Source organism: Mustela putorius, unplaced genomic scaffold (assembly GCF_011764305.1).
Source record: "Mustela putorius furo isolate JIRA1106 unplaced genomic scaffold, ASM1176430v1.1 tig00003898_pilon_pilon_pilon, whole genome shotgun sequence".
Taxonomy (NCBI): Eukaryota; Metazoa; Chordata; class Mammalia; order Carnivora; family Mustelidae; genus Mustela; species Mustela putorius.
Window position 1 is genome coordinate 14,542,516 of NW_025422047.1, and position 25,998 is coordinate 14,568,513.

A 25,998-nucleotide genomic window follows, 5' to 3' on the forward strand; every position below is an offset into this window, starting at 1 on the left:
GGAAACAAGCTGAGTTTTTTCTTTATAGTGACATAAGGGCAGATTCCTGGAGCTTCCCTAAAATAGCATATTTAATGAAAAAAAAAAAAAAAAAAAAGCAAAGACCATACCATATGCAAGAGGCCTATCTTACCGGTCAGTTGGGTTGGGTGCATTCAGACTAATTTTCTATGTTACATGTGTAAAGTTTGGATATTTTAGATCATTTTTACTTTGTTTTCTTGTGAAATACAACATTTGGAAAAGTATATAAAGCAAAAGTGTACAAGATTGAGAATTATAAAATAGAACACGTAAATAGTTGTCTGGACTGGTTTTTCAGGAGGTGGAAGCGCTTTGCTAATAAGGCTTGGATCCTAAGCTCACATCAGTTTTGCTTGATTCCTACCAGGTGGATTAAGTTGGGAGGAAAAGGGCAACCATTTATAAGGGCAAGTTCTTCCTCCTTAGGAGAAAGGAAACCAAAGTTTTTTATCAATGGCCAAAGACAAGTCTCATTTTACACGTAGGACTGCACCTTAGGATCTTCAGATGAACTACAAATTGAGCAATAACCACACTCTCAGTTCACTAACTTCCCAGGCAGAAGCCTTCTTCCTTGACAATTCTGCCTCACTCACTGATGATGCCCGTTGTCCACCCCTGTCCTTGGTGCTGGACACCTCAGAGGAGAATATTCAGGGAGACACCTACAGGCATCCACTCCTCCAGTTATCTCAATGGGGCGGCTATCAGCCGGGGAAGTCGCATACTGGTACTTAAACAATTGGCCTAGGTGCGTAGGGAGGCTGAGGCCCAAGATTAGGATTTCAGAGCACCCTCCTTCCACGGTACCTCCCACAACAGGACCCTCCCCATCCCCCCTGACAGGACATACAGGGTAATTATTTCCTCCAACTTGTTTTCCATCTTATGAATGGAAGAACAACGGAGGACTAGAGGGCTAAAATACGTAGGCACCCAGAGTTTTGTGAAATGTAAATATCGGAGTTTGCACTTAATGGGCCTCGGACACTGGTATGGTTATGGGAGTCAGGAGTCCAAGTTGTCCCTTGGAGCATTCTCAGCAGGGCTCCTTACCACCAGCATGCTGCATTGACCATCCCCAGCTCACTCTTGGTCTGGTTTCTCATTTCTCTTCTTTTCCCTGCATCTTCCAACATCAGTAGCAGTCTGTTAGAAGAGTGCCAAGAGCTCATACATCTCTCTGCCCCCCAACTTCCTTCCCTACTGGTAACCTCTACTGCATGCCCTTAAGGTAGCAGTGATAAGTTCTTGGTCTTGAGAACTGCAGATTACAGAGAACAGTAGAAATCATGCATCAAAGCTCAATGATATTTGGAATATTTACAGATTCAGAAAGTATCCCTACATATAGAGAGAACTGTATGTGCAAAACCCATGCTAAGAAGCACGTGATTGTTCTAGTAAAGATGAAAGGGTAATCTTTGATCAGGCATTTAAAACCATCATACCTCTCTGTTCATTAGTGTAAAATTTGCTGTTTTATGTAACTGACCCAATCCTTTTAGCTGAGAAATGCCCTCAGTATTATATCATCATTCTGAGAAGAGAGGTGAGGTGGGGAGAAATAACTTGTCAAAAGTGAAAATAAAATGCCCTTTGCTGAAAAGATACCTCTCCTTTTGGAGATGGATTATAGACACAGTGTTTTGACAGTGCTTTTTCTTTTCCTTACTGAAAAGAATGAGAAAAGGGAAACAAATGAAACTGGAATTCTCTCACTGAGGGAATCTTCTCAAGAAGTATAAGGAAAAAAAAAAATTAAAATGGCCTCCCCTTACTAGCAACGAAACATTGTTAAATTGGGAAAAAAATTTAAAAGATTTAAGAGGTCTCCTAAGGAAAATACCTAATAACTTTTTATGAAAATAAGATTATAGGGGTACCTGGGTAGCTCATTTCGTTAAGCAGCTGCTTTCAGCTCAGTTCATGATCCCAGGCTCCTGGGATTGAGCCCCACATCAGACTCTGCTCAGCTCCCTCACACTCCCTCTCTGTCAAATAAATAAATAAAATCTCTGAAAAAAATGAAAGTAAGATAATAGAGAAAATTTAAGATTAAGAAATGACAAAATTTTCAAAAATGGATTTTACAGATGCATGAAGGAACCTCTGGTAGAATAGTAGCAAAATAATGATTGTCTTTTGGAATTGCTGGTAATCTTTTCCTTTTTGCTGTACTTCAACATTTTAAACATGAAAACTATATTATGTGTTTAAGAAAAAAGCTTAAAATTGTATGATGAAACAAATTTTGATCATATTTACTATTTTAATGAATTTTTTTAATATTGAAAAATATTTGGAAGATTATGACTATAAAACTACAATTGAGGGGCACCTGGGTTGTTCAGTGTGTTAAAGCCTCTGCCTTTGGCTCTGGTCATGATCCCTGGGTCCCCGGGCTCTCTGCTCAGCAGGGAGCCTGCTTCCCCTCCTCCCCCCCCCCCCCCCGCCTCTGCCTGCCTTTCTGCCTACTTGTGATCTCTGTCAAATAAATAAATAAAACCAAAAAAAAGGAAACCATCATAAAAAACCAAAACTACAAGTTGGTATAATACAATGCTAGCTTTGGTGTGTTTTAGACTCAAGTTTAAGGTCTGTTCTTTTATCAACTAAAAGATCTTGAATAAGTAAAGTAACCTACAACTGCTCAATTTTTTTTAGGATGAAGTAAGGATAATCATTCAGTAATCCGCAGGGTTCCTTCCGGCAGCTCTCCTATTGCATTTTAGTGACTTGGGCGTCCAGGCAGTATGGCTGTGGGAATCTACTGCCACCTGGTGGCAGTTATCTAAAGTGAGGGGGCTGTGTTTAAAGTATAAAAGCATTCATTCACTCACTCATGCATGCTTATCCAGTATTTGCCTAGCATATGTGTGCTGGGCAAGTGCCAGCATCATGGTTCATTCAATTTGGTGTTTTTCTAGATAATACTTTCTAGACAGGAGCTGTCAAATGCTAGCTGTATGACTTTAAGGACATTATTTAACCACTTATAAGTCTCTGTCTTTAAGATCTGAAAAATATAGATAATAATACTCACATGATTAGAAAATCTAGAAATTATGGGTGTATATATCTCACACAGTCCACTGCGAAGAATATTTGGTCAATGAATGGTAGCAATTATCCTCAAGAAGGTTACCATCTAGGAAGGGAAGTAAGACAAATAAGGAAATCATTGCAATATGTGATGTGCCTTGAAAATACAAAGAAGGCCCAAGGAACAGTCAGCAAAATGGCCCCCCCCCAAAAAAAATGGCAAGCAGACTGGAATACAAAGGACATGTAGGAATTGCTGATAGCTGTTCCGGAATGGTGGGCTGCTGGTCTACTCCAGAGGGTCCTACGTGCCAGGGAAGCAGGGGCTAGCCATAGAAGGCTTGAGGCAAAGAGTAACATCTTCACAGCTGAGTCTGCAGAAGGTTGATAGTAATCTAATGTCTGTCACAATGAGGTTAAGAGACTATCGCCAGGATAGCTGGGCAGTAAGTACAGAGGACGGCAAAGGAAGGATGGATAGAAAGCACGGAGAAACTATAAAAACAAAGTCGAGAATGAAACTTCCTAAGACTTGAGACAGTGTTAGATTACAAATGAACGACCTGAGACTAAGGGAGGTTACAATGTGCTTGGGGTTATAAAACCCAACCAAATCAGCAGTTGTAGGACTGGGCTCCAAGGTTCCTGACTTGGGATCTCATAATATCCCTTCTCCACCAAAGGAAGAGTTTAACCCAACTTTTGCCTACCATATAAACACTAAATAGGTGCAGGTTCCTAGGAAAAAAAGAAACTTTGTGACTTACTTTCTAGTATGCCAGGAGCTAGAAGGGAAATACTGTGACAAAATATTCCTCTGTAAGCCCATTCACTGTGAGTAGTAGAAAGGGCATTATACTTAGAAGGAAATGAAATCCCAAGTGTGCTTCATTTTGAAACCCCTGTGAGATTTATAAGAGCTTAACTTTTAGTTGACATGAAATATTTTTTTCCTCTGGCATCTTAGAAAAGCCGGCAATTTCAGAGGTGATATTTTGACAAATAGTAGCCTAGCTCAGGACAAATGACAGGAAGCTCATAAAATATACTTTCACTAGAACAAAGGCAAATAATGATGTAATCCCCTGAAGCTATATGTTTGGGATGGAAACGTTATATTGTTGGGAATTATAGGAAAAATAATATTGGAAGAAGACCAATGCTCTCTGAGGTCCCTGTCCAATGGGGGCGTGGGGAAGGATAATGCCATGATATGTGGAATAATATGGTTCAGAAAAAAGAAGGTGCCCATTGAACTGAGACTGTGTTTGATTATCATAGAAGAGATGAAACACTTTTTCATAGTCAGAAAAATCAATATACAGCCGAAGAAGAGAAGCTGTTTGATGATAAGGCAATAAAAACTTCAAAGGGTAACTTAAAAATGTTTCCTAATTCATTTCAGCCTAAAATGATCCCTGTGCCCGTCTCACGCAGTCTGCCAACTCTTTCACTGGAATATGTTAGCCAGTCTCCTTGGAATCATTGCCGGGTCTCCTTGGAATGGAAATTGTGTCAAACTCCGGGGGTGAGTGGGAGAAAAAAATGGTGCTGGCAGAAAGAGAGGAAGTGTTTTTTCAATTTAGTGCCAGAAGTAAGTGCTGACATCGCCTCCCAAGTGTTTGGGGACAATGGCACATACCGCTGGGAACACATTCACTTTCCCAAATCCCTTGCTCTGAGGCCTTTGGCAAGTGGCTGCAGAAGTCCCAGCTACTCCCTCCTCCCCACGCCCACACTTCTGAATCCCTTTGTCCCTCTCGGGCCCAATAGACAGTTGCCACCTTCGTATTAGCATCATCATCAGAGCGAATTCTCTTATTCTGCCTACACATGCATGCTGAAGGGAGAACTCTTCTTCCTTACGTAAACCTCATTTCCTCTCTTCATCTGCATGACTTTTTCAGAGGGAGGGGACTGGAACATTAATCTCAGGTAGCTTCAGAACTGCACAAAGCCAAGCCTGCATTTTCTAGGCTAAAGTTGACAACATTAAGTGAAAGGAGCCGGTGCCCAGTTGATGCTGATTAAGATGGGAGAGAAAGTGGTTAATTACATGGGCTGGGGGCCAATGTGCCTCCTTCCCCTCCCACCAAGTTCATGAACATGTGGGTGTGTTTAGATTTCTCAGGCTGGCAGTGCACCTCTGCTGAATCTGCTGGGATAGCTGCATGGCCCTTGGCCACTGCAGTGGAGCTGAGCGGGAGAGAGACATACATTGTTTATTTCTAAAGATACTTCTGTTTATATGTGACGTGATGTCTGATGTCTATGTTGAATATCTTTTGGTTAGAGGGCAAAAATAATCACCCAGTGCTACATCTTACCCGTGCTTTCTCTCCAAGACTTATTTGTTGGCACGGATTATTGTCTTTTAAACTGCGTTGTCCTGATATAATTATCTATGTCCACTTTTGTTAGACTCAACCATGAGAGCCTCAATTAGAATAGAAATCGCAGGAGGAAGGGAACTAACCTTTTAGAACACTGTGCACTCCAGGTAGCATGCCAGTTGCATCACTTTTACCTGAGCTGGGTATGTCTTAAAGCCAGGGGAGAATTCCTCTTAGGGAATTCTGGTTTCTTTATTTTTAGGGAGTTGGCAAGACGTTCTGATGGGCTCCCTGAGTCTTAGAATGGGTCCCAGAGCTCGAAGCTTGTTTGGGCAGCCTAAGAAGGAGAGGCAGTAAGACTCAGATAAGAGGGGACCCCAAAATGGGGTAGAGGCCTATGGGAAAAGGGAGCAGAGCCAAAGAGAAACCTCTTGCATTAAGGATAGCCAAGGAGGGGTGCCTGGGTGGCTCAGTGGGTTAAGCTGCTGCCTTCAGCTCAGGTCATGATCTCAGGGTCCTGGGATTGAGTCCCGCATAGGGCTGTTTGCTCAGCAGGGAGCCTGCTTCCCTCTCTCTCTCTCTCTCTCTCTGCCTGCCTCTCCGTCTACTTGTGATTTCTCTCTGTCAAATAAATAAATAAAATCTTACAAAAAAAAAAAAAAAGGGTAGCCAAGGAACTCGTTCTTTTACATATTTATTATGCAAATTTCCATCAGATGCAGAAATAGAATGCATAAACCTCACGGTCATCACTCAGTGTCAACGACTCTCAACTCATAGCTGATTTTGTTTCTTCTGTAACTCCACCTACTCCCCCATCCCCAACCCAGTGAATTATTTTGAAACAAATCCCAGACATTGTATCATTGCACAGAGTCTGTCCGTCTGTCCACTGAGCCATCTGTTCTGCAGCTTCCCTCCTCTTACCCCAGCTGCCATAAAGGTGACCACACATGCAGCTTTAGTGTCAGTGGTGCTTTGGGGGATGACAGGAAGCCGAAAAGTTTGCATCGGGCCTAAGTAGGTAAAGAACAAGACAGTGCTATGAAGGCTGATGCAGAGCTGAGATTAACAGTGAGTGGAACTCTAAAAAAAAAAAAAAGCAGAACTCTCAAGAATTCCTTAAATGATTGGGGGAATAGAAGGGAAGGTGGGAAGGCTAGATATTCTACAGGAAGTCAGAGGAGGTCTTCATGCAGGACTCTGTGTGTGTGTGTGTGTGTGTGTGTGTGTGTGTGTGTGTGTGTGTTTGATTATTAAAATGAAGAGTGATTCTAAAAGGCTGCAAGTCTTGGGGACAGCCAGACAGCTGGCTTTTGGGTTACAGTTGCATATTCCAAGTTTCCTTTCCTTGAAAGGAAAGAAAATACTAAATTTAGACACCATCTTTTAATTCCCCTATAATTTCCCTTTCTGTCTCTTTAACAAATGCAGTCTTTAGACAGCCAACACAAGGCATGTGTTCTCCACAACGCCTTTCGCCTTTCAGACACATGGCATCGCTGGGGAGGAGTTGTTACGCAATCCCACCCCAGTTAAGTTTTCAGCTGTTCTCTGGGTTAAGTCACTGTTCTTTAATAATTTGCAACTAACAAGCAAGTGTTACTCGTTTATGAAAAATGGACCTACTTGCATGTACAATCCTCCTGCAGGGGGTAGAGGGGAAGAAAAATCGGGGCCATAGTGGGACTAAATACAGATTTGTCAAATTAATAATGCTCTTTAGGTTCACAGATAAACAGAGGAACTGCGAACCTGAAATGTCATCTTCTCTTAAGAACCATTTACACAGTTGGTATTGCCCAAATAATTGCCCAACGTTGGATAAACCATGAGTTTTTTTTGTTTTGTTTTTTGTTTTTTAAGATTTTGTTTATTTAACGGAGAGATCAAAGCAGGTTCACAGAGCAAAGAGCCCGAGGTGGGGCTCCATCCCAGGACGCTGGGATCAGGGCCTCAGCCTAAGGCAGAGGTTTTAACCCACTGAGCCACCCAGGCACCCCACCATCAGTTCTTTTTTTGCGCATTGTCTGGTGTGAGTTACAGGCGAGTTACATCCAAGATGGTTGTAGAATGGTCAAGAATGGTCAAGAATTGCTATTCTTATGCTAATGAAAAGAGATTTTTTTTCCTTTGAGAAAAGATAATGGCCACTTTCCTATCTGATAACTTGTCCTTCTGTCTGAAGAAAAGACAGAGAATTTCACCTGAAAAACCCAAATGATAAGCAATGTTAAGGCAATATATTTTTGAGAATACTGCTCTTCAGAGGCCTTAGAAAATAACATCCAGACATCCACTAGATGTCACTTGATGTTTGCTATTTTTTCTGAAGGTAGCATTTTCTTTTTTAAAAAGGTTTATCTGCAATTATGAATTGACGACTCCCAGTGGGTCCAAACTGGCAGAAAACAAGATGCAGCAATATTCGAGTGAAAGAAGGCAAAAGTCATTAAATGAGAACAATGATTATGACTTTAAATAAGATTTGGGTGGCTGTGGGGTTTGCATAATCCCTCCTGGCATTTGGAAGGATGAAGCGAAGCCAGCAGCTTTGCCCTCCTGCTGTGTTTAAACAAAAAATGGAAAATTGTAATGAACAGCTAGATTTTTCCTATCTTCCATTTTCTGTTTCTCTCCTCTTCCCTTCCCATTTTTAAGAGAACGCGCTTTTAAAATGATTCCTTTCAATGAAGTTCTTCTGCAGCGTTTTAAGACTGATTTTTCTTTGTTCGAATTTCTACCCGCCGATTAAAACCGTTTTAGTCCGCATTATCTCAGGAAAAGGCATGCAACAAAAGTCAATGGTGAAGATGTCTAGAAATTTTGTGAGGATTCTCTGGGGATACCCACTTCCCGTACTTGCTGAAAATCTAATAATCAGTTCCAGTAGAGACCATGTATCCTGGGGTTTTGTTTTGTGTAATGGCGATTTGTTTATTTTTTTAACTGTCATTGTATTTTGGTTTCCCGATGGTTAAATAAGTCTCAGTATTAAGTAAACTTCTCTGACCCTGCCTATTTCCTGTCTTGTCAAACCTTTCCCTGTAAGAATAACAGTGTTCTTTTATTTGGTAGTGTGTGGCATGATGTTTTTGGCATGGTCAACCTTTTTGACTTGCAAAAACTTGTGACCTCAAGCGTGAGAGAAGTGAATGCTTGCTTGAGTACCTCATAGGGTCCCAAACTTAGAAAGGGTCCTGTTGCGTACATGTTAGGTATTAGGGTTGCAAAAGAATTATCAGCACATTTATTCCCCAAACATCACAAATAATAAACAGGAATAGTTTTTCTTTTTCCTAAGTTACTGCAACGATTAAACCCAAGAATACTCAAATATTTTGTTGCTACTAAACTTATGTAATTTCTCAAATTGACGTAGCTAAACAAAGATGTAGTGCTTTTGTTTACTGTGCTCGATCTAAATAGTTCATATTTTAAAAAACATTTTCAAACCAGTACTCATTACGTGGAAGATGTGGTATTACTATTCCAAGTAAAAGAAGAGAAGAAAGGTCTTTATTGCCTAATCTTTACAAATCCAGATCTGACTGCTTGTCTAGTGAATTCTATAATGTAGAAATCAAGTAACCCAAATCAAGTATCAACCAAGGGGCATTTTTTTTTTTAAGATTTTATTTATTTATTTGTCAGAGAGAGAGAGAGTGTGTGCACAAGCAGGAGGACCAGCACGCAGTGGGAGAAGCACACTCCCTGCTGAGCAAGGAACTAGATGTGGGACTCCATCCCTGGACACCAGGATCATGACCTGAGCTGAAGGCAGACCCTTAACCAACTGAGCCACCCATGTGTCTTGGCATTTTTTTTCCTTAAGGCGGCAATTTGAAAGCATTTTTCCTCTTTTGGTTTATCTTCTGTTTTTCAATAATGTAGACATGAGAATAAAAACCATGGTGAACATCTCTTGCTTTAAAAAAAAAAAAACTGGCAACTCCTGGGGCGCCTGGGTGTCTCAGTGGGTTAAGCCTCTGCCTTCAGCTCAGGTCATGATCTCAGTGTCCTGGGATCCAGTACGCTCAGCCCGGAGCCTGCTTCCTACCCCCACGCCCCTGACTGCTTCTCTGCCTACTTGTGATCTCTGTCTGTCAAATAAATAAATAAAAACTTCAAAAAAAATTGGCAACTGCTATTGCAAACTAATTGGATCTTGAGGAAAGTAATTGGGTTGATTTGAAGACATCATAGAATAAATTGTTAAAATCACATAGCATTAATTCTGGTAATTTTCTGAACATCTGAGCTAACAAAAATTTTCTAAATATTTGAAGTAGGTGGGATTTGATAAAAACTATTATCAAGCATTCTCTGTCTTTTATACTTGGTCTAGAAATACCATTCTAGTAAAGAGTCTGTGATAGGCAGTAACAAATTAATAATTAAGAGCTGAAGACACATTCCTCATCCCGATCTAGATAATTTTTTTCTCTCTGAAACACAGAGCTATAAACTCAGTTTAAGACTGTCTTAATCAGGGGCGCCTGGGTGGCTCAGTGGGTTAAAGCCTCTGCCTTCAGCTCAGGGTCCTGGGATCAAGCCCTACATCAGGCTCTCTGCTCAGCGGGGAGCCTGCTTCCTCCTCTCTCTCTGCCTGCCTCTCTGCCTACTTGTGATCTCTCTCTCTCTCTCTCTCTCTCTGTCAAATAAATAAATAAATAAATAAATAAATAAAATCTTTAAAAAAAAAAAAAAAGACTGTCTTAATCAAACTTCCCTCTAGCATTCATTGTCATTCAGTATTTCTTCTTTTCAAGAGCTGAATCTAAAGAAATTTAAATTATATTATCAAAATTTATTGCATTCATACCACACACATATGCTCTCCTATACTGTAGTCCAAAACACTATTTTACTGTCTTCCTTTTATAAAAATAAAAATGAAATGCAGATTTTTCTCTGCTTACAATTTGGGGTTACTTCCTGATACACCCACCAAAAGTTGGACAAGCGTTCAATTCCCATAAACTACCAAACATCATCACTAATTAGTCTGGCCTACCTTAGGCAAAGTCAGACCATTTTCATTAGCCTACAGTTGGGCAGAATCATTAACTCAAAGCCTATTTTATAATAAAGTGGTGACTATCTTATATAATCTATTGAATACCATACTGGTAAGCAACAGAATAGTTCTAAGGGTATCAGTTGTTCGCTCTCCTGACCCCATGGCTGACTGGGGGGCTGCAGCTCACTGACCCTGCCCAGCATCACTGGACCATCACAGACTGCACATCACTATCTTGGGAAGAGATCAAAATCCAAAGTTTACCGAATTTGTATTGCTTTCACACCACCGTAAAGTTGAAAAATTCTAAGTCAGACCATCCTAAATCAGGGCCATCTGTACAATTGACATATTACCTTTTCCACTTTTTTTTTTAAGATTTTTTATTTATTTATTTGTCAGAGAGAGATCACAAGTAGGCAGAGAGGCAGGCAGAGAGAGAGGAGGAAGCAGGCTCCCTGCTGAGCAGAGAGCCCAATGCGGGACTCGATCCGAAGACCCTGAGATCATGACTGAGCCGAAGGCAGCGGCTTTACCCACTGAGCCACCCAGGTGCCTCACCTTTTTACTTTTTAATATAGAGTTGTAATATGCCATAATGAAATGAAAAGGATTTAAAAGTTGAAAACTGGCATGTTTTAAAGAAACACCCGACAAGTAAAAAAGATGAAAGCCCAGAATAAAACCCATTAGTTATTGGCAGTTTTAGCTCTACTATAGGGTCGTCCTGTATGGACTGGGAATTCAGCCTGCCTGGGTTCAAACATTACCTCCTCACCCAATACCTGTGGATTTGGGCAAGTTAATGATCCTCTCCAACATGCAATAACCTCTTATGGTAAAATGGAAGAAATGATCTGATTTATGTTCCTTTTTTGGAAGAATCAATCAATTTTATTTGCAAAATGCTTAGCACAGGGCCTGGTCCCTGATCAGTGTTTCATAGGATCTACTATCATAATCATTATTATGATGCTAGATAATAATGTCCTTACAAACTTCGCCCATTTTGGTATCATCTGTTTTATTTATCCAATGAGAACTTTGCAAAGAATTGAGTGACTGGGGTCAAATTTGCAATGTGACTAAAGCACCTGAAATACACTTGGAATTTAGTTTGTGATTAGTTTTACCACCTATTTAATACAAACACAAGAATCAATGAGCTTGCTTGTTATAATTCTAATAGCTATAAAAATATTTAAAAATTGCTTCAGACCATCTATTAATCTAGAGAATACTCGCAAAACAATTGTTAAATATTTACCCCTTTATGAGAGAACATTATGAGATATCAGGCAATATGGAATCTATTCATTTTCCTCTTATTCTCTCCTTTTTAAACACTAGTCTAAAATATACCCAGTATTCTGCAAAGCGTTGACTAGTGACAAATGCGATCCATGCCCGCAGAACAGTCTTGTTCACTTCTACCATGGTCAGATTGTTTAGCAATCTTAATGCCAATACGTTAAAAGATCTCATGATTAATAGTCAAGCAAATTAAGTACTATCTGGTTCTACTGTGGCCGCAGTCCAGCCTAAATAAGATACAGATACAGAGCCACAGTATTTACAACAAACATATTGACCAAAATAATACAAGCAGAATGAGAATGACAAAATTCAGACATCTTAAAATGATCACTCCATCTCTCCTGAACACATATGCATGCCAGAGTACTGTTTTTTCATGTTTGTTGAAATTATGGAATCCTTGTGTGTTTTTTCTTCCCCAGAGCGGCAGTTTCCATCACCAATTGATTTGAGTTCGCAAGGCTGGCATTAGAGAGGATATTTATTCCCTCCTAGGACTGGGGTTGCAATTTTGATGGCCCTCCGCTAAATGCGATGGTAAGATAGCGTGTCTGCGTTCACACAGGCTGTAATCAAAGGAGCCAAAGGTAATGCAGTCTTCCCCTCAATCACACATTTTTACATTGTCAGCGCTTAGACTTAGGGGAAAGTGGAACATTCATCAGCCTTATAACTCCATCGGAAATTGAGAAAGATCTTGCATTATGAACTTCGGTAGCTTTTCCTATCTTCAACGGTTACTCATTCTCCTCGTACACTGCTTCCTCCTTCAGTCCTTATGCATACTTAAACAGATAGTGTCTTTTTTCTTTTTTCCTTTTTAATATTAGATTTCTTTTTATTCTTTAGGTTTGAAAATGTAGTTGATTCTTATTACAAAAAAGTAAATACATGAACTTTGTTAAACTTTAGGCTAACAACTTCAGGATAATTCAAAAGGAAAAAAGTATCCATAATATCACCAACAGATATAACTAATATTTTGGAATAGAATCTTTAAATCTTTTAACTGGGCATAGATTTTTTTTTTAATATATTTTTTCTTTTTTGAGATAATTACCTCTCTATAATTTGGTACACTTCTTTTTTGTTAACTTCATTACAAAATAATTTAAAAACATTGATTTTGCATCATCTGCCTTTTTAAATTTTTATTTTATTTTATTTATTTTTTTTTCATCTGCCTTTTTTAAAAAATTAACATGGTGCTGTGAATAATACCTGTTTTAATTCTCCTGAAAGCCATGTAAGGTGGACATTGGTATCCTTTTTTGAATATAAATAACTCAATCTAGGAGTCTCAGGAGAATTCAGTCCTCTGTGGTTTGACCTTTTGAACAAATTCTTTCGAATGTACCACAACTAACTCTTCAGTTTCAGCTATGGTTTTCCCCCAGCTTGATTTAGGCACTTTCTTAGGGTTGGCCTATTATTCTGAGATCACTAGATCTAGTCAAAATCCTAAATCCTTAAAACAAACAAACAAACAAACAGAAAACCCTAAACCCTTTATATCACCATAGCATTACATTCTCCGACTCTTTATTCTGTGGGAGAAACATGCTTTCCCAACACACAGCTTATTATGGAAACGTCCCCACTTGCTTTTCCAAATACCCTGCTCTTCTTGACTTTCTCTCTTCCAGTTTCCACAAAGATGTTTAAAATAAGAATTTGGAGGTAACAGTATATGGACTGCGTGATAATCCTAAAATAGTCCATTTACAACTGCGTACACATTCTGAGCTTTCATCTTTTTAAAGTACCTTTGGGGACATTTATGGTTGTTTCTCCATCTATCTCCCCTCCTCCATGTTAAGCCTCAATGTGGTTCTAGGGAGGTTGAGCCCACCCCGGGGTCCCATGCATCTTATCTGCTGGCCAATGACTGGTTCAGTGGTAGGCACATGACCTAAGCCTATCCAGTGCAAGCACATTTGAGACTGCTGTTGGGAATTATCAAAGATGCTTACTCTTTTCCTGCCACTTGAAAGAGGAAGCATTAGCCCCAGCAGGAAGTAGCAGCCATCTTAAAACCAAGAGAGGTGTCAGCCTCAGGATGGAGCTGATGCCAAAACAACAGAAGAGAATTGGATACTCGGTGACATCCACGATTTCATCCATGTCTGGTATCTCTCTACCTCTGAGCATTTTAGATGATTGAATACATTTTTTCATTTTTTTTTTTTTTATGTTTAAGCCACTTCAAATTGAAGTTTTTGTCCACTTGCTACTCTTAGCCATCTTAAGGTGCACAGCACTACCTATGTTTTCCCACAACTGGTGGCTCTCGATAGTCCTGCAGAGGGAGCAGGACGAGCCCCTTCTAGGCATAGGTTGCCTTGTTTTAATGGGGTCACGCTCCCTTTAAGAGAACCCTGATTTTTTTTTTAAAGCACATTTAAATTGCACAATCAGAAATTAAGATAGTGACCAAAAGTTCTTACATCTAAAAAATCTCAACCCTGGTCAAATATTACCATGCTATGAGCTGTGAAAGAGCTGATAAGCTGATAGAACGTATTTTTCCCATGACCCGTTGTTTCTTTGAAGTAAACACCTGGGGTTGACAGAGTTGGATGTCCCAGCTTTTTGGATCCCTAAAAGGATTACAGCATGATTTTACAACCTCTCCCAAACCCCTCCTCTACCAATGAAAATTACTAGGTACTATAACTCTGTCTTTAAAAAAAATTAATTGGAATCAAAATATGCTTTGAAATGAGTTATTTAATTTTATGTTAGATCTCTTAGAATTTTCTGACATGTCTGCTAATTGCTTCAGCATGGTGGTGAAATACTTCATGCATGTAGCTTTAGAAGTCAATGATACAGCAAGGTGTACAATGAAAATAGCGGTCCTCTGCCTTCTCCATCTTAAGTAGAAACACTTCCAACTGCTTATTTTCTTTGCTTTCATGTTTCTAAATAATATGCATGCAGCTATTTCCTTATTTTTTTTTTAAATATAGGTATTCTCCACAGGTTTTCTTTTTTCTTTTTTTTGTAAAGATGTATTTATGAGAGAGAGAGAGAAAGAGAGAGAGGGAAAGAGCCTGCATGGGAGCAGGCAGGGGAAGGGCAAGAAGTTGATAAGCAGACTCCCCACTGAGCAGGGAGGCCCACCCAGGTTTGATCCCAGGACTGTGAAATCAGGACCTGAGCCTAAAGTAAGAGTCAGACTTGAACCATCTGAGCCACTCAGGTGCCTCTTGACTGGTTTTCTTCTACAACTGATGAGAATTGAGCTTTCTCAGCACACTCCTTTGTGGCACACTCCTCCCACCATGCTTTCCTTCTTTCTATCCTTCCAGTGCAATTATGTAGTAATATTTGGGCTAAATTTATAGCTCAGCCACACAGTATACTATGGTAGCCTGTTTTGTAACTTCATTAATAATAGCCTCTTTTTTGTTGCTTAGTTTTTTGTGTGTTTATCATTAATTTCTCACCAATTCTTTGATAGAATAGTTAAACTCCCTTGAATGGAAATCAACACAAGATAATCTATCCATTTCTTTTTCTTTTTCCTTTTTTCTAGATTCTTATATCTTTAAACCTCTGCGCCCCCCCCCATCTCTGGCCTCAGTTAAGCTGACTACTCTCCAGCCTGCCGTTCAGATGCCATCCTGGGACTTGCCATCTTAGGAATTGTCTCTGGGATTGGGGGAGTTTCCCATGCCTGTATCGCATGATTTCTCACTTTTGGCATAAATCCTCATTTTGGTGAATCACAATCTCCAGTAGTTTCTTAAAAAATCTCTTTGTAGTTAGGGTACAATAAACATATGGTAAAGTATATTCAACTCGTGTCCAGCCCAATTAATTTTTGTATATATTCATATAACCACCACTGATACTGAATATCAAGGTGTCTGGGTGGTTCAGGCGATGAAGCGTCTGACTCTTGATTTCGACTCAGGTTATGATCTCAGGTTGGTCAGATCGAGCCCCGTTGTTGGGCTCTGCACTGAGCATGGCGTCTGCTTGAGCTTCTCTGTCTTCTTCTTCTGTCTTCCTCCCCCTCTGCCCCTCTCTGCACTCTCGGGCTCCAAATAAATAAATAAATAAATAAATAAAATCTTTAAAAAGGAAAAAAATACTGACTATTTCCAGCACTCCACAAAGTTTGCTCTACAAAGTTTGTCTTTTCCCAGTCAATACCCTCCACCATCACACATCCCCAATGAGGTAATCACCATTCTGACTTCTATCACCATCGGTTAGTTCTGCCTGTTCTTGAAGCTTATGTAAATAAACAGGAAGTACGTACTCTTTTAGATCTGACTCTCTTCTTCTCTTTATTTTATACTTGGGAGAGTCATCCTTGTTGCATGTGCCTGTGGTTTGTTCTTTTGTTTGTTTTTTGCTGTGGCACGTGGTATGAATGTGAAGTATTTGGATGTTATAAATACAGCTGCCACAAATAGTCTTAGTCCATCCTTTTTTGGACACACGCAACTCATTTTTGGGGGAGTATACCACGTAGGATTAGAATTGCTGGGCCATAGGGTAGCCATTAACTTCTTGAGAAATGGTGCAGTTGGAAATACTTATGACAGGTTGTGTATTAGGTTAACCTAAACTACACTACTGTAACAATAAGCCTCACATCTTTTTGGTTTACCGTATTGAGTCTTTTCTTGCTCACAGGAGTCTGCTGAAGGTCGGGCAACCCTCTGGTACCGTTGTCTTTCATGTGGTAATTCAATGACAGAAAATGCTCCCATCTTTTGGTTCCGCTGTCTCAACACCAGGCCTCTTTGGAAAGCATGGAACTCATACAATCCTCTTCAGTGCTTTTGCCAGGAAATGACATGTCACTTCTGCACACACCTACTTGATCAGAACACATGATCCCATCTAACTTGGAGAGGTCTGGGAAGTATAGTGTTCCATGTACCCGGAGGAAAAGGAGAAACAAATCTTGGTGAGCATAAGTAATGTCTACCACACTTCACATATCTGTCAATACCTCTGTTCTAATGTCACACTGAAATGAAAATACGGACAGGTATTAAATCTTAGGTAGAAAGAACTTACTTTCCTTGGAATTTTGAAGTTGTTTGTCTACTGTCTTTTAGCTTCCAGTGATCCTTTTAAGAAATCCAATGCCATTGTGGTTCTTTGTGTGGGAACTGTTTTTCTCTTTAATCCTAGTATATTCTAGTATCTGGACATATCATAATGACATGCTTGGTGTGCATATTTTACTTTCTTATTTTTCATCACTGCGTTTTTGTACTATTTTCTGCAAGGCTTTCTCAACTTCCCATTCTTTTATTGATTTAAAAAATTTCTACTTTTATATTTGTAGTTTTTAGATTTTTCTCCATGGTTTATTTTTTCCCATTTATTTGTATTTGTTTTGGGTTTTTTAATCTTTTTAAATCTATTTTTCATATTAGAGCATTTCCTCATCTATCTGGAGATCTCCAGCTGCCTGTTTACATTTAGGTGTCAAGGAATAAAAGTTGGTTGGGAGCCCTTTGTAGGCCACTCCGACTACTGAGCTTTCCTATAGAGCCATGAAATGGGACCCAGGCATTTTGTTGGGTGATTACCATGTTAGTATTGGTAGGTGTTTTATTTTTGGACCGCTCACTTTCTCCACAGAGTAACTTGCTATTCTCCTCCATGGGGAGCATAAGCCTGAATGTCAACATTTATGGAGGTGAGGGAAGGAGGCTTAAGAAGCTAAGTCAATGAGAGTTGGAGAAGCCTTATGCTTCAGAATAATGGTCTTTACTTAATCCTATTTCTTTCTGGCTCTGAGCTATCACTGAGTCCAGAACCATGCTGGTTCAGCATCTCTAGAGAGCAAACATCTTGCTTTTTACCAGAGCAGGAGCAAGATGCCTACCTGTGAGGTATAGGGAAGGTCTGTAACTTATGCAGATTTCAACAAAATCTTTCTTTCTTGTCTCCTCTCCATTCCTCCTTCCAAATATCAGGGACCACCATTTCCTGACCTCTCCAGAAATTTTTAGAACAACTTATCTAGCTTCTTCTTGGCTTCCTCTTAGATTTTATTGGGATTTTAGATTTCTCTATTTTGCTCAGTTAGCTACTCTTCTTCTTTCGGCTTCCATCTTCCAAAACGTAGTTGACAAATTGTGTCTGATGTCTCCTCTACAGCTTTTTTGTCTTTGGAGTTTTCACCTTCGTTAATTCCCTCACTGTCATTTTCAGTAGGTTGTAGAGAGAATTTATATAAATGCTTACTCTTAATTTCCCATGTTTATTTATTATTTTTTTAAGATTTTATTTATTTATTTGACAGAGATCACAAGTAGGCAGAGAAGCAGGCAGAGAGATAGGAGGAAGCAGACTCCCCGCCGAGCAGAGAGCCCGATGTGGGGCTCTATCCCAGGACCCTGGGATCATGACCTGAGCTAAAGGCAGAGGTTTTAACCCACTGAGCCACCCAGGCACCCCTCCCATGTTTATTTTGAGTCATAATTGTTTTATAAGCCTACAATATAATCCTATCCCTCTCTTTTCGGAACGCTGTTCCTAGAACTGTAACACATATACCTTTAATTCTAACCTTATATTAGCACAGAAAATTTTTCATGATTTGACTCGAGAACTTTTCCAATATTAACCCAACAATCCAGCATAGCAGGTTATATGCTGTTTTTCAAACATGCCTGTTTTTTATTTTCAAAGCCATGCATAGACCATTTCCATTACTTAGAATCTACTTTTCTTCCAACTTTGAAACATCTACTTATTTATTGGCTCCCCAGTGAAGCATTCTTTGACTCCTCCAGACCAAAGTAATTTTCTTCCTATGTGTTCACATAGCACTCAATATTCTTATATAAAATAATATGTATTCTACCAACTTTGCAGTGGAAAATTTTAGATGTAGTATTCCCCAGTCCCACAATGGAGGATGGCTGTATATAATATGCACCCTCCAGGGCTAAGACTGTGTCTTCTTCTTTGAATTTTCTGGCACTTGGCAGTGTCTCTCATATCTCAGGCATATGTATTTCAATATATCTATGACCAATGAGTGAATAAGGAAGCGATAATACAGGACCCCTTGGGTGTTATAAAACAAGGGCACCAAAGCAGAAAACCTTTACCTGGGAGTCAGCATTTTTAAATCCTGATTTTTGCCTGACTTGGGCTTGCAGAACATAATCTCGCATAAATCATTCTGGTCTTTCTGCTCTCAAACATGCTCCCTTGTAGAATAGGGATCCCTCAGAACTGCTTTGAGCTTTAAAGCTCTTGGGCCAGCTATAACAAAGTCACGAGCAAGTCTGTTTCAAACTTTGTAGCTGAATTGTTTCCTGATTGTGCTATAAAGTCTTCCTTCCACATGTGGGGAAAGCAAGGACTCCCCCACTGATAAATGTCCTACATCCACCTGCTAAATACTACCCAGAACCGAGTCTGTGCTGTCCTCGCTGGTAGTTACCTTCTCTGTCAAATATACCCAGGCTTTTTCCAAGATGCATCCTTTCGCCTGATCTTGTTTGCTCAACACTGACCTCAGCTGAGGCTACATGCGAGTCCGCACCCCAAAGCTGTCTCTTTTGATAATCATGTCTCAAGCCAGGGTTTGTTTTGTAAAAGATCCAGCTGTGTGGAAAGTCCCAACAATTGCAAACCCTCAGTAGAATCTGCAACATTTGTTGCTGAGACTTTCAGATGAGAAAACTTAGGAACGATTGATCCCTCTCTCGGCATTTCACGACAGTGAGCTTTCTCTCAAACACCTGCTGGAGGCTCTTCAGACAAGCGTGTTTTTTTCTTCAGAGTGACTCCGGAGCATCAGCTCTGGAGCCGGCCGGCCAAGGGATTTTGTTCTTTTCTGTCTGCTAGTTTTTGGCAGTTTACCTGTTTTGCATTCATGTTTGCACTTACGTAAAATTAGTGCCGGTTGTGAGACTCCAACAAGATAGCGTGTGTAAAGCAAGTAGCACACAGTTAGGTATCCCCTTTTGGCATTTCTCCTCATAGAAAGAGTGTCTGAGTTCTCTCTGGTTTTTTTCTTCTGTTCACTCTTTTTTTAATTAATTAATTTATTTTTTTTTAAATTTATTTGACAGAGAGAAATCACAAGTAGACGGAGAGGCAGGCAGAGAGAGAGAGAGGGAAGCAGGCTCCCTGCAGAGCAGAGAGCCCCGTGCGGGACTCCATCCCAGGACCCCGAGAGCCGAAGGCAGTGGCTTAACCCACTGAGCCACCCAGGCGCCCCTCTTCTGTTCACTCTTTAAAAAAATGGTTTTTTTGGTCTTTTCCTGCCCTGCTCACCGGTTACCCTCTTTCATTCTTCTTTTTTCTTCTGCAGGATGAACACTTTTTAGTTTAAACTGCACCTTTAAAAGTTTAAATTTAACCAAATGTATTATATTTTGGTCAGCTCTCTTAACACCTAGTTTATGACTATTTCTTTTTCACTTAAGTTTTCTTTCTTCTTTTTTTCTGGAAGTTTGCATTTGTCTTGCTTTGGTGGCTGTAGAGGTGATTCTGGGTAGAGTTTGAGAGACGTTTTCTTCAGGCATTCCTGTTCATGGTTGGAAGGACAGAGAGCCGGATGAGGTGGTATTCTCGAAGGGGACTTGCTGGGAGCGGTGGTACAGAGGTGTGAGGGTTAGGAAACACAGAAGAGTCACAGAAATTCAAAAACAAGAAATAAAGCCCCACAACAGCTCATGGAGCTTGCAGTGTTGCCGGGAACCCAAACCATCCTTTTTAGGGGTAGTCTCCTCTCCCCCTTCCCCTTCCCATCCCCCACACGTGTTCTGTTCTTCTCTCATTTAGCCCATGTTGCATGATGGCCATCCCAGCCCCCATCTCCATGAACTTCTTACAGCTAAGTCAGTAGCTCAGTTACCCAACCCCAGACATCTCAAGAAGGGAATGTCATTGGACTGTTCTTCTTTCCTCCCCCGACCCTAGGTCACTGGCCTGCCTGCTATTGGGAGCGTTGCACCACTTGGAACCCCCATGGCTTCCCCATCTATCCCAGCTGAAGGGTAAGTCTCTTAGGAAAGAGTGGGGCTATAGCAGTACACTGGATTTGCCAAAAATATCAATATCGGGATGCTGATCTGAAGTGAGAAATTTTTAAAAATACAAATAATATGTCAGAATATTCTACGATGTGAAGTATTCTCACAAATATCCTCTTGTGGGGCGCCTGGGTGGCTCAGTCGGTTAAAGCCTCTGCCTTCGGCTCAGGTCATGATACCAGAGTCCTGGGATCGAGCCCCGCATCGGGCTCTCTGCTCAGCCGGGAGCCTGCTTCCTCCTCTCTCTTTATCTGCCTCTCTGCCTACTTGTGATCTCTCTCTGTCAAATAAATAAATAAAATCTTTAAAACAAAAAACAAAAAACAAACAAAAAAAAACCCAACAAATATCCTCTTGTAAGAATTTGCCCACCTAAGGGATCACTCTCCTTCCTTTGGAAATATTCCTTGATGGGAAAGCTATTGGCACATTGGAAGTGATGTCATCTCAGACTTCCAAACCTCCCTTCTGGAAGCTCCTAAGATATGGCATCACAGGTAGTTTCCCCTCCCCCTCTAAGAGGCAGTGGCCGAGGGGCATGGCCCAGAACTGAGCCAGCATACCCGCCTATAGATTTTGGTGGGAAACAAGCCTTCTCGTGTGTCCCTGCACACACCCCACACACTGGTACAATCATGCTAGACAAGGGAGCTCCCGAGGGCAGCAGGCCAAGGGGATTCTTGCCTGCTGTGCTAGGGACCTGGCACGCACTCATTCATGTGACCAAGCCAAATCATTGACACAGACATTAGGTATGCTGTCTGAAATTCTCTCTTCTCAGATTGTGTGTTTCACGTGTCACATCCTGCCTAAAATTATCCTACGCGCACCCAGGAGAGAGACGTGAAACCTCATGTGCTTTTCCCAGTCCTTGTCCTCCCCTCCGCCATCTGCCAGCGACCTGTCCTTCCTCATCTCTCTACCTGCCTTTCTCTGCCACAGGCTCCCACTTCTGTCTGTTCTGTGATAAATCCGTGCTCCCCCGACTTCCCTAGTGTGCCTTTAGAAGTAACCTGCAAGCAAATCCGGTCAGGGGAGACCAATCCCTGGCCATCATCTGAGTCGTCCTGCTGAGGACATGGGAGTGCGGCTCGGAAGGGCCATCCTGGCCAGGTGGCTGCTGGGGTGTGACACCCGGTTTCTCCTTTTTCTTCTCCAAGCGCCCGATGATGCAGGTGCCCGCCTCTGGTGCTGCTGCTTCCGTTCCTGTTCTCTCGAAGCCAGCTTTCATAAAGGGTGGGAGACGGGCAAAGCAGCAGTTTGGTTCTCATTACGAGCATGGGAGCTGGGACTTCCACTCCCCTTCCTTGTCCCCACCCATTTTCATTTATTAAATCTGACACAATACATTTAGCCTTCCTATCAAGTTCAATGGGTTCCTTAAGAAATAAGAATGTAAAATACCTCTGTCATCAATGATAAAGCATTGTTTCACTACGTTTTAATTTATTAAAAAGAATAATAACAAACCCCCAAAGCACAGTATTTAAGCAAGCTGGGTGACCAGTGTGAGACCGAGAAGAGGGTTATTTATTGTTTTTAGCAACTTTTCTCTTCTTTGGCAAGAATCCTTTGAAGGAAATGGGTCAGTTTCAGACTGCTGGTGAAAAACATCCCAAAGACCATGTTGGTGTTTTAGTCTGTTTTCTACATAAAGAGTATTTCGTGAAAGACACACCCAGTGAGCACAAGACCAGAGCTTGGGAACCTCAATCTGTTCCAGAAACCAGAGTTCCCACATAACTACATAATGTGCTGCTATCAGGTTACGGGCCTGCCAAAATTGCCTAATGTAACATTGAGTTCGGGGGCGCTGCCGTGGGGATGTGTAATTACCAGGGGGCCGGCTCAGGCTGAGTGGTTGCAGAACTCAGGAATTCACACGCACAACTCATGGGCAGACCGGTGCTCCACCTCAGTCTTCACCCAGGGATATCCAAGATGAAACATCCCAAGGTCTTGCCCCCCTCTCCGAGGTAATACTGCATATCCGCTGCTGTTTGTATGACACAGAGGTCAAGGAAAGGGTAGCGTTTGGTTGCATTGCTGGTCTTGCTTGCATGACCATGTCTTCATGCTTCCGAAATGTCTTTGTTTCAGAATCCCCAAAATGATTTCTGACAAGACCTTTGATCTTTCTTTTGCAGTAGGAAAAAAAAAGGTTGATTTTCTATAACAGGTTTGGGATAGTGATGATGATGGCTTATGATTAAATTTAGTTATTTTCTTATATAATTTGAACCTGTGCCCATTCTTATTCCTAACTCTTTACCCAGTCCTGGATCCTGACCTGAAATGAGCCAGGCTCACTAGTTCAGGAAAGTCTAGCTGGATGATAGGGTTGAATGTTGATTTCACACATTTATGAAAGCAACAGGTGGAAATAGAAGACCAAACGCGATTCTCTTTACTGTGGCTGGTAGTGTTTCCAGTTGAACTTAGAGCATCAAGGCTCCCAGGAGTGAAGCCCAATCTGGATTTCCAGAAACTAAAGGAACTCTGATGTATGCATGATAAAAACCTGGGATTTCAATCCTTTACATCCATTTCTCGGTTCCTACTGGCACCACACACGTTCACTAATGTAGTCCTGCACAGCCCCGAGTTCCCACCCTCACAGCCTTGGTGGGCCAACCTCCTCTGACCCTGGATGACCATGTCCTTTCATGTCCTTTGTGGCTTCTAAAGCCTGTGTCTTAAGCCTGATCATTACCCCAGCTCCTTGCTCTCTCTCTGTCAATATGGGTCACAGCTTACCTCTTTTAACGGCAAATTCCTTGGCTGAAAATTATCCAGATGTCCTGGAGAACGAAACGGGCAAGAGGTTAAATAGTACTGTATAACCATGGTTTTCAAACTTTTTTTTTCTAAGTAGCAGAATGTTCTTTCTTCAAATTAAATCTTACGCGGATGCCCGGTATCGAAAGCAGATGAACATGGCACTGTGGACAAGTTCCCTCATACCGTCATGATCACCCTCAGGAGCCTTCATGAACTCAAACGCTTCTCAGGACATGGACTGGAAACCACTAACATACAGGATTCTGAAGGGGAAGAAGAAGCCAAAATGTTTGCGGCTCATTTCAACAGCTGTTTCACTCAGTAATTATAACTTTATTCCCATGACCTGCCTCTGAACCCCAGCTTCCTGGATCCTATTCAGAGCAAGGGATGGGGGTGACCTGTAGTAAAGTTGGCTGCCCATCCCATCACTCAATTTCTTATCCAAGTTTTTCCCCAATTTCCCCAAAATTCTGGGAGCCTCTCGTCCAAGGATCTAGATTCCAGTTCTAGTTCTGTTCTTTCAGCCATATGTAGGGATTATATGCACTCCCAGAACACTTGATTTCATCCTGGTTGACGGAAAGAGTAATATCTACTCTTCCTGTTGTGAAGATGAAAATCGAAGCTCATTGTATAGAAGGGTTGTGTGGATTATGTCATCTATATGCTTTTTAAGTTGTATCGAATACATACACACATACTGCTGGAGACAAGAGATAGATCACCAAAGAAGTTTGGCTGGACTATAATCATCATTCTTAAGATCTTAACGGTTCTGGAACTACACAAAAAAGATACAAATTTAGGAGGAAATGACCTGCTTTTTATTTTCAGCATCCTCCCAGTGTTACACAGAATTGACCTATAAATTCCAGTCCCAGATCTCAGCACGTGCTAGAAGGAAATTTAAGAAAGATGGACGTCCTCTCTGGTAATGTGCCACAGAGAAGAGGATGCTCGCCAAACCCCGGTCTCTGGTAGCACCAGGAAACCTGAATTTCGGGAGACTAGTGTAGCATGTTTGAGCAAGCGCATATTTGGGGCTACAGACAGAGCAAGGCAGGTTTCTGCATCTCTCCTGGGCCAACAGTGTGAATATTGCAATAGGACCCTTGTTGGCCTCAGTGAATTTAAGCAGCAGCTCTTAGGATCCTGGGGAGAAGTTTGATGAGGATTGGCAGTGGCAAAAAGGGACACCTGCTAGGACAGTAATCTAAGGCAGGTATTGATCCCATGGAGCAATATTAGCACTTTCCTATCCATCTGCAAGGCAGCCTCAGAGTCTCTTTCACCACAGCATTCTAAGAAAATGCTTCCCAGGAGTGAGAAGAGACATATGAGCCATTTCTTTTTCTTTTTTTGTTTATAGTTGTTTTATTTTTTTAAATAAACATATAATGTATTTTTATCCCCAGGGGTACAGGTCTGTGAATCGCCAGGTTCACACACTTCACAACACTCACCATAGCACATACCCTCCCCAATGTCCATCACCCCAGAGCCATTTCTGATCTAGTTCAGTCCCTGCCGCCATCCTCACCCCACCATCATTCTTTGACTAAGGAAACGGAAACCAAGGGACCAGGAGAAGCACATGCCCTGAGCTGTGCTGCCTCTGGACTTTCTCAGGGCTGGAAACCCGTCAGCACATCTCCTTTCCAGAGTGTTCCTGTATGACATCTCCCCTCCCTTTTATGTCTTCCTTCAAGGCAGAGTTGCCCGTCTGCTAAGATCTGGGTACACTCTACTTGCCCATGCTGAAGTCACTGAGCCCATCGTCAGATTACTGAGAGGTGAGCTGCAGGGAGGTCCCCAGTTCCACAGCGGGTGGTGGTAAGGATAGGAAACCGCAGGGCTTTAGAAGGGAGGGAAAACCGAACGACTCAACAGACGGGATTGTCAATGACATGGACTTGGGAAGGCTGAGAAGTGACTTTTATAATCTTGTATGAAGTTGGCAACAACAGCTGGCTCTACCCCGAGTATTTTTGATAACTTCTTAGTTTGCTAAGCTTCCTGGTGATTTGGAGTAGTGGTTCAACCCAAGGGCTGTGCAGCCGTTTTCCGTGAGTCACTGCCCAGAGGGCCCCCGTGTGAGGCTGCTGGACGGGGGCCAGGCTTTCTCCTCTCCCAGCCTCTGCCCAGATGCACTGTTGTGTCCTTTTGCTCGTCCACTCCCTACTTGTCTCCACTCCTGAGATTGCTTCCCCTCTTCCCAGGCTGCCAGTGCCTGCCTTGACCTGCCCTATTTCCTCCCTCCTCTCCCAGAAGAGCTTTTCTCTTCCCGGGCCCTCTGTTCTCACTCCCCCTCTCTTTGCCATAATCTGTCTCTTTCCATTTGTTCCCTTCCTGAGTTTCACCCTTCCTGATTCATACCCAGTTGTCTCTTATATTTCTTTCTCTAGCCACTTGCTCTTTTTATTTATTTTTAAAGATT

At 41.5% G+C, this 25,998-nt stretch overlaps 1 protein-coding gene across 6 annotated transcripts in view; it reads left to right on the plus strand.

Annotated features, from left to right (window-relative positions):
- DUT (deoxyuridine triphosphatase) overlaps window positions 1–24,969 on the plus strand; it is a 41,167-nt gene extending 16,198 nt beyond the window's left edge. For 2 of the 6 annotated variants that reach the window (XR_006602831.1, XR_006602830.1), the window contains exons 7-9: window positions 4,475–4,597; window positions 16,396–16,672; window positions 20,665–20,741. Coding sequence is in view for 3 of the 6 variants with exons in the window: in XM_045067630.1 (XP_044923565.1) it covers window positions 4,475–4,597; window positions 20,665–20,741; window positions 23,650–23,749 (300 nt within the window). In the remaining 3 variants the exon portion in view is untranslated. Of the gene's footprint in view, window positions 1–4,474; window positions 4,598–12,164; window positions 12,280–16,395; window positions 16,673–20,664; window positions 20,742–21,937; window positions 21,963–23,649 lie in introns of those variants that run through there. The other 4 variants (XR_006602832.1, XM_045067630.1, XM_045067631.1 and 1 more) reach the window with 4 other exon arrangements.
- The last annotated feature ends 1,029 nt before the right edge of the window (window positions 24,970–25,998 follow it).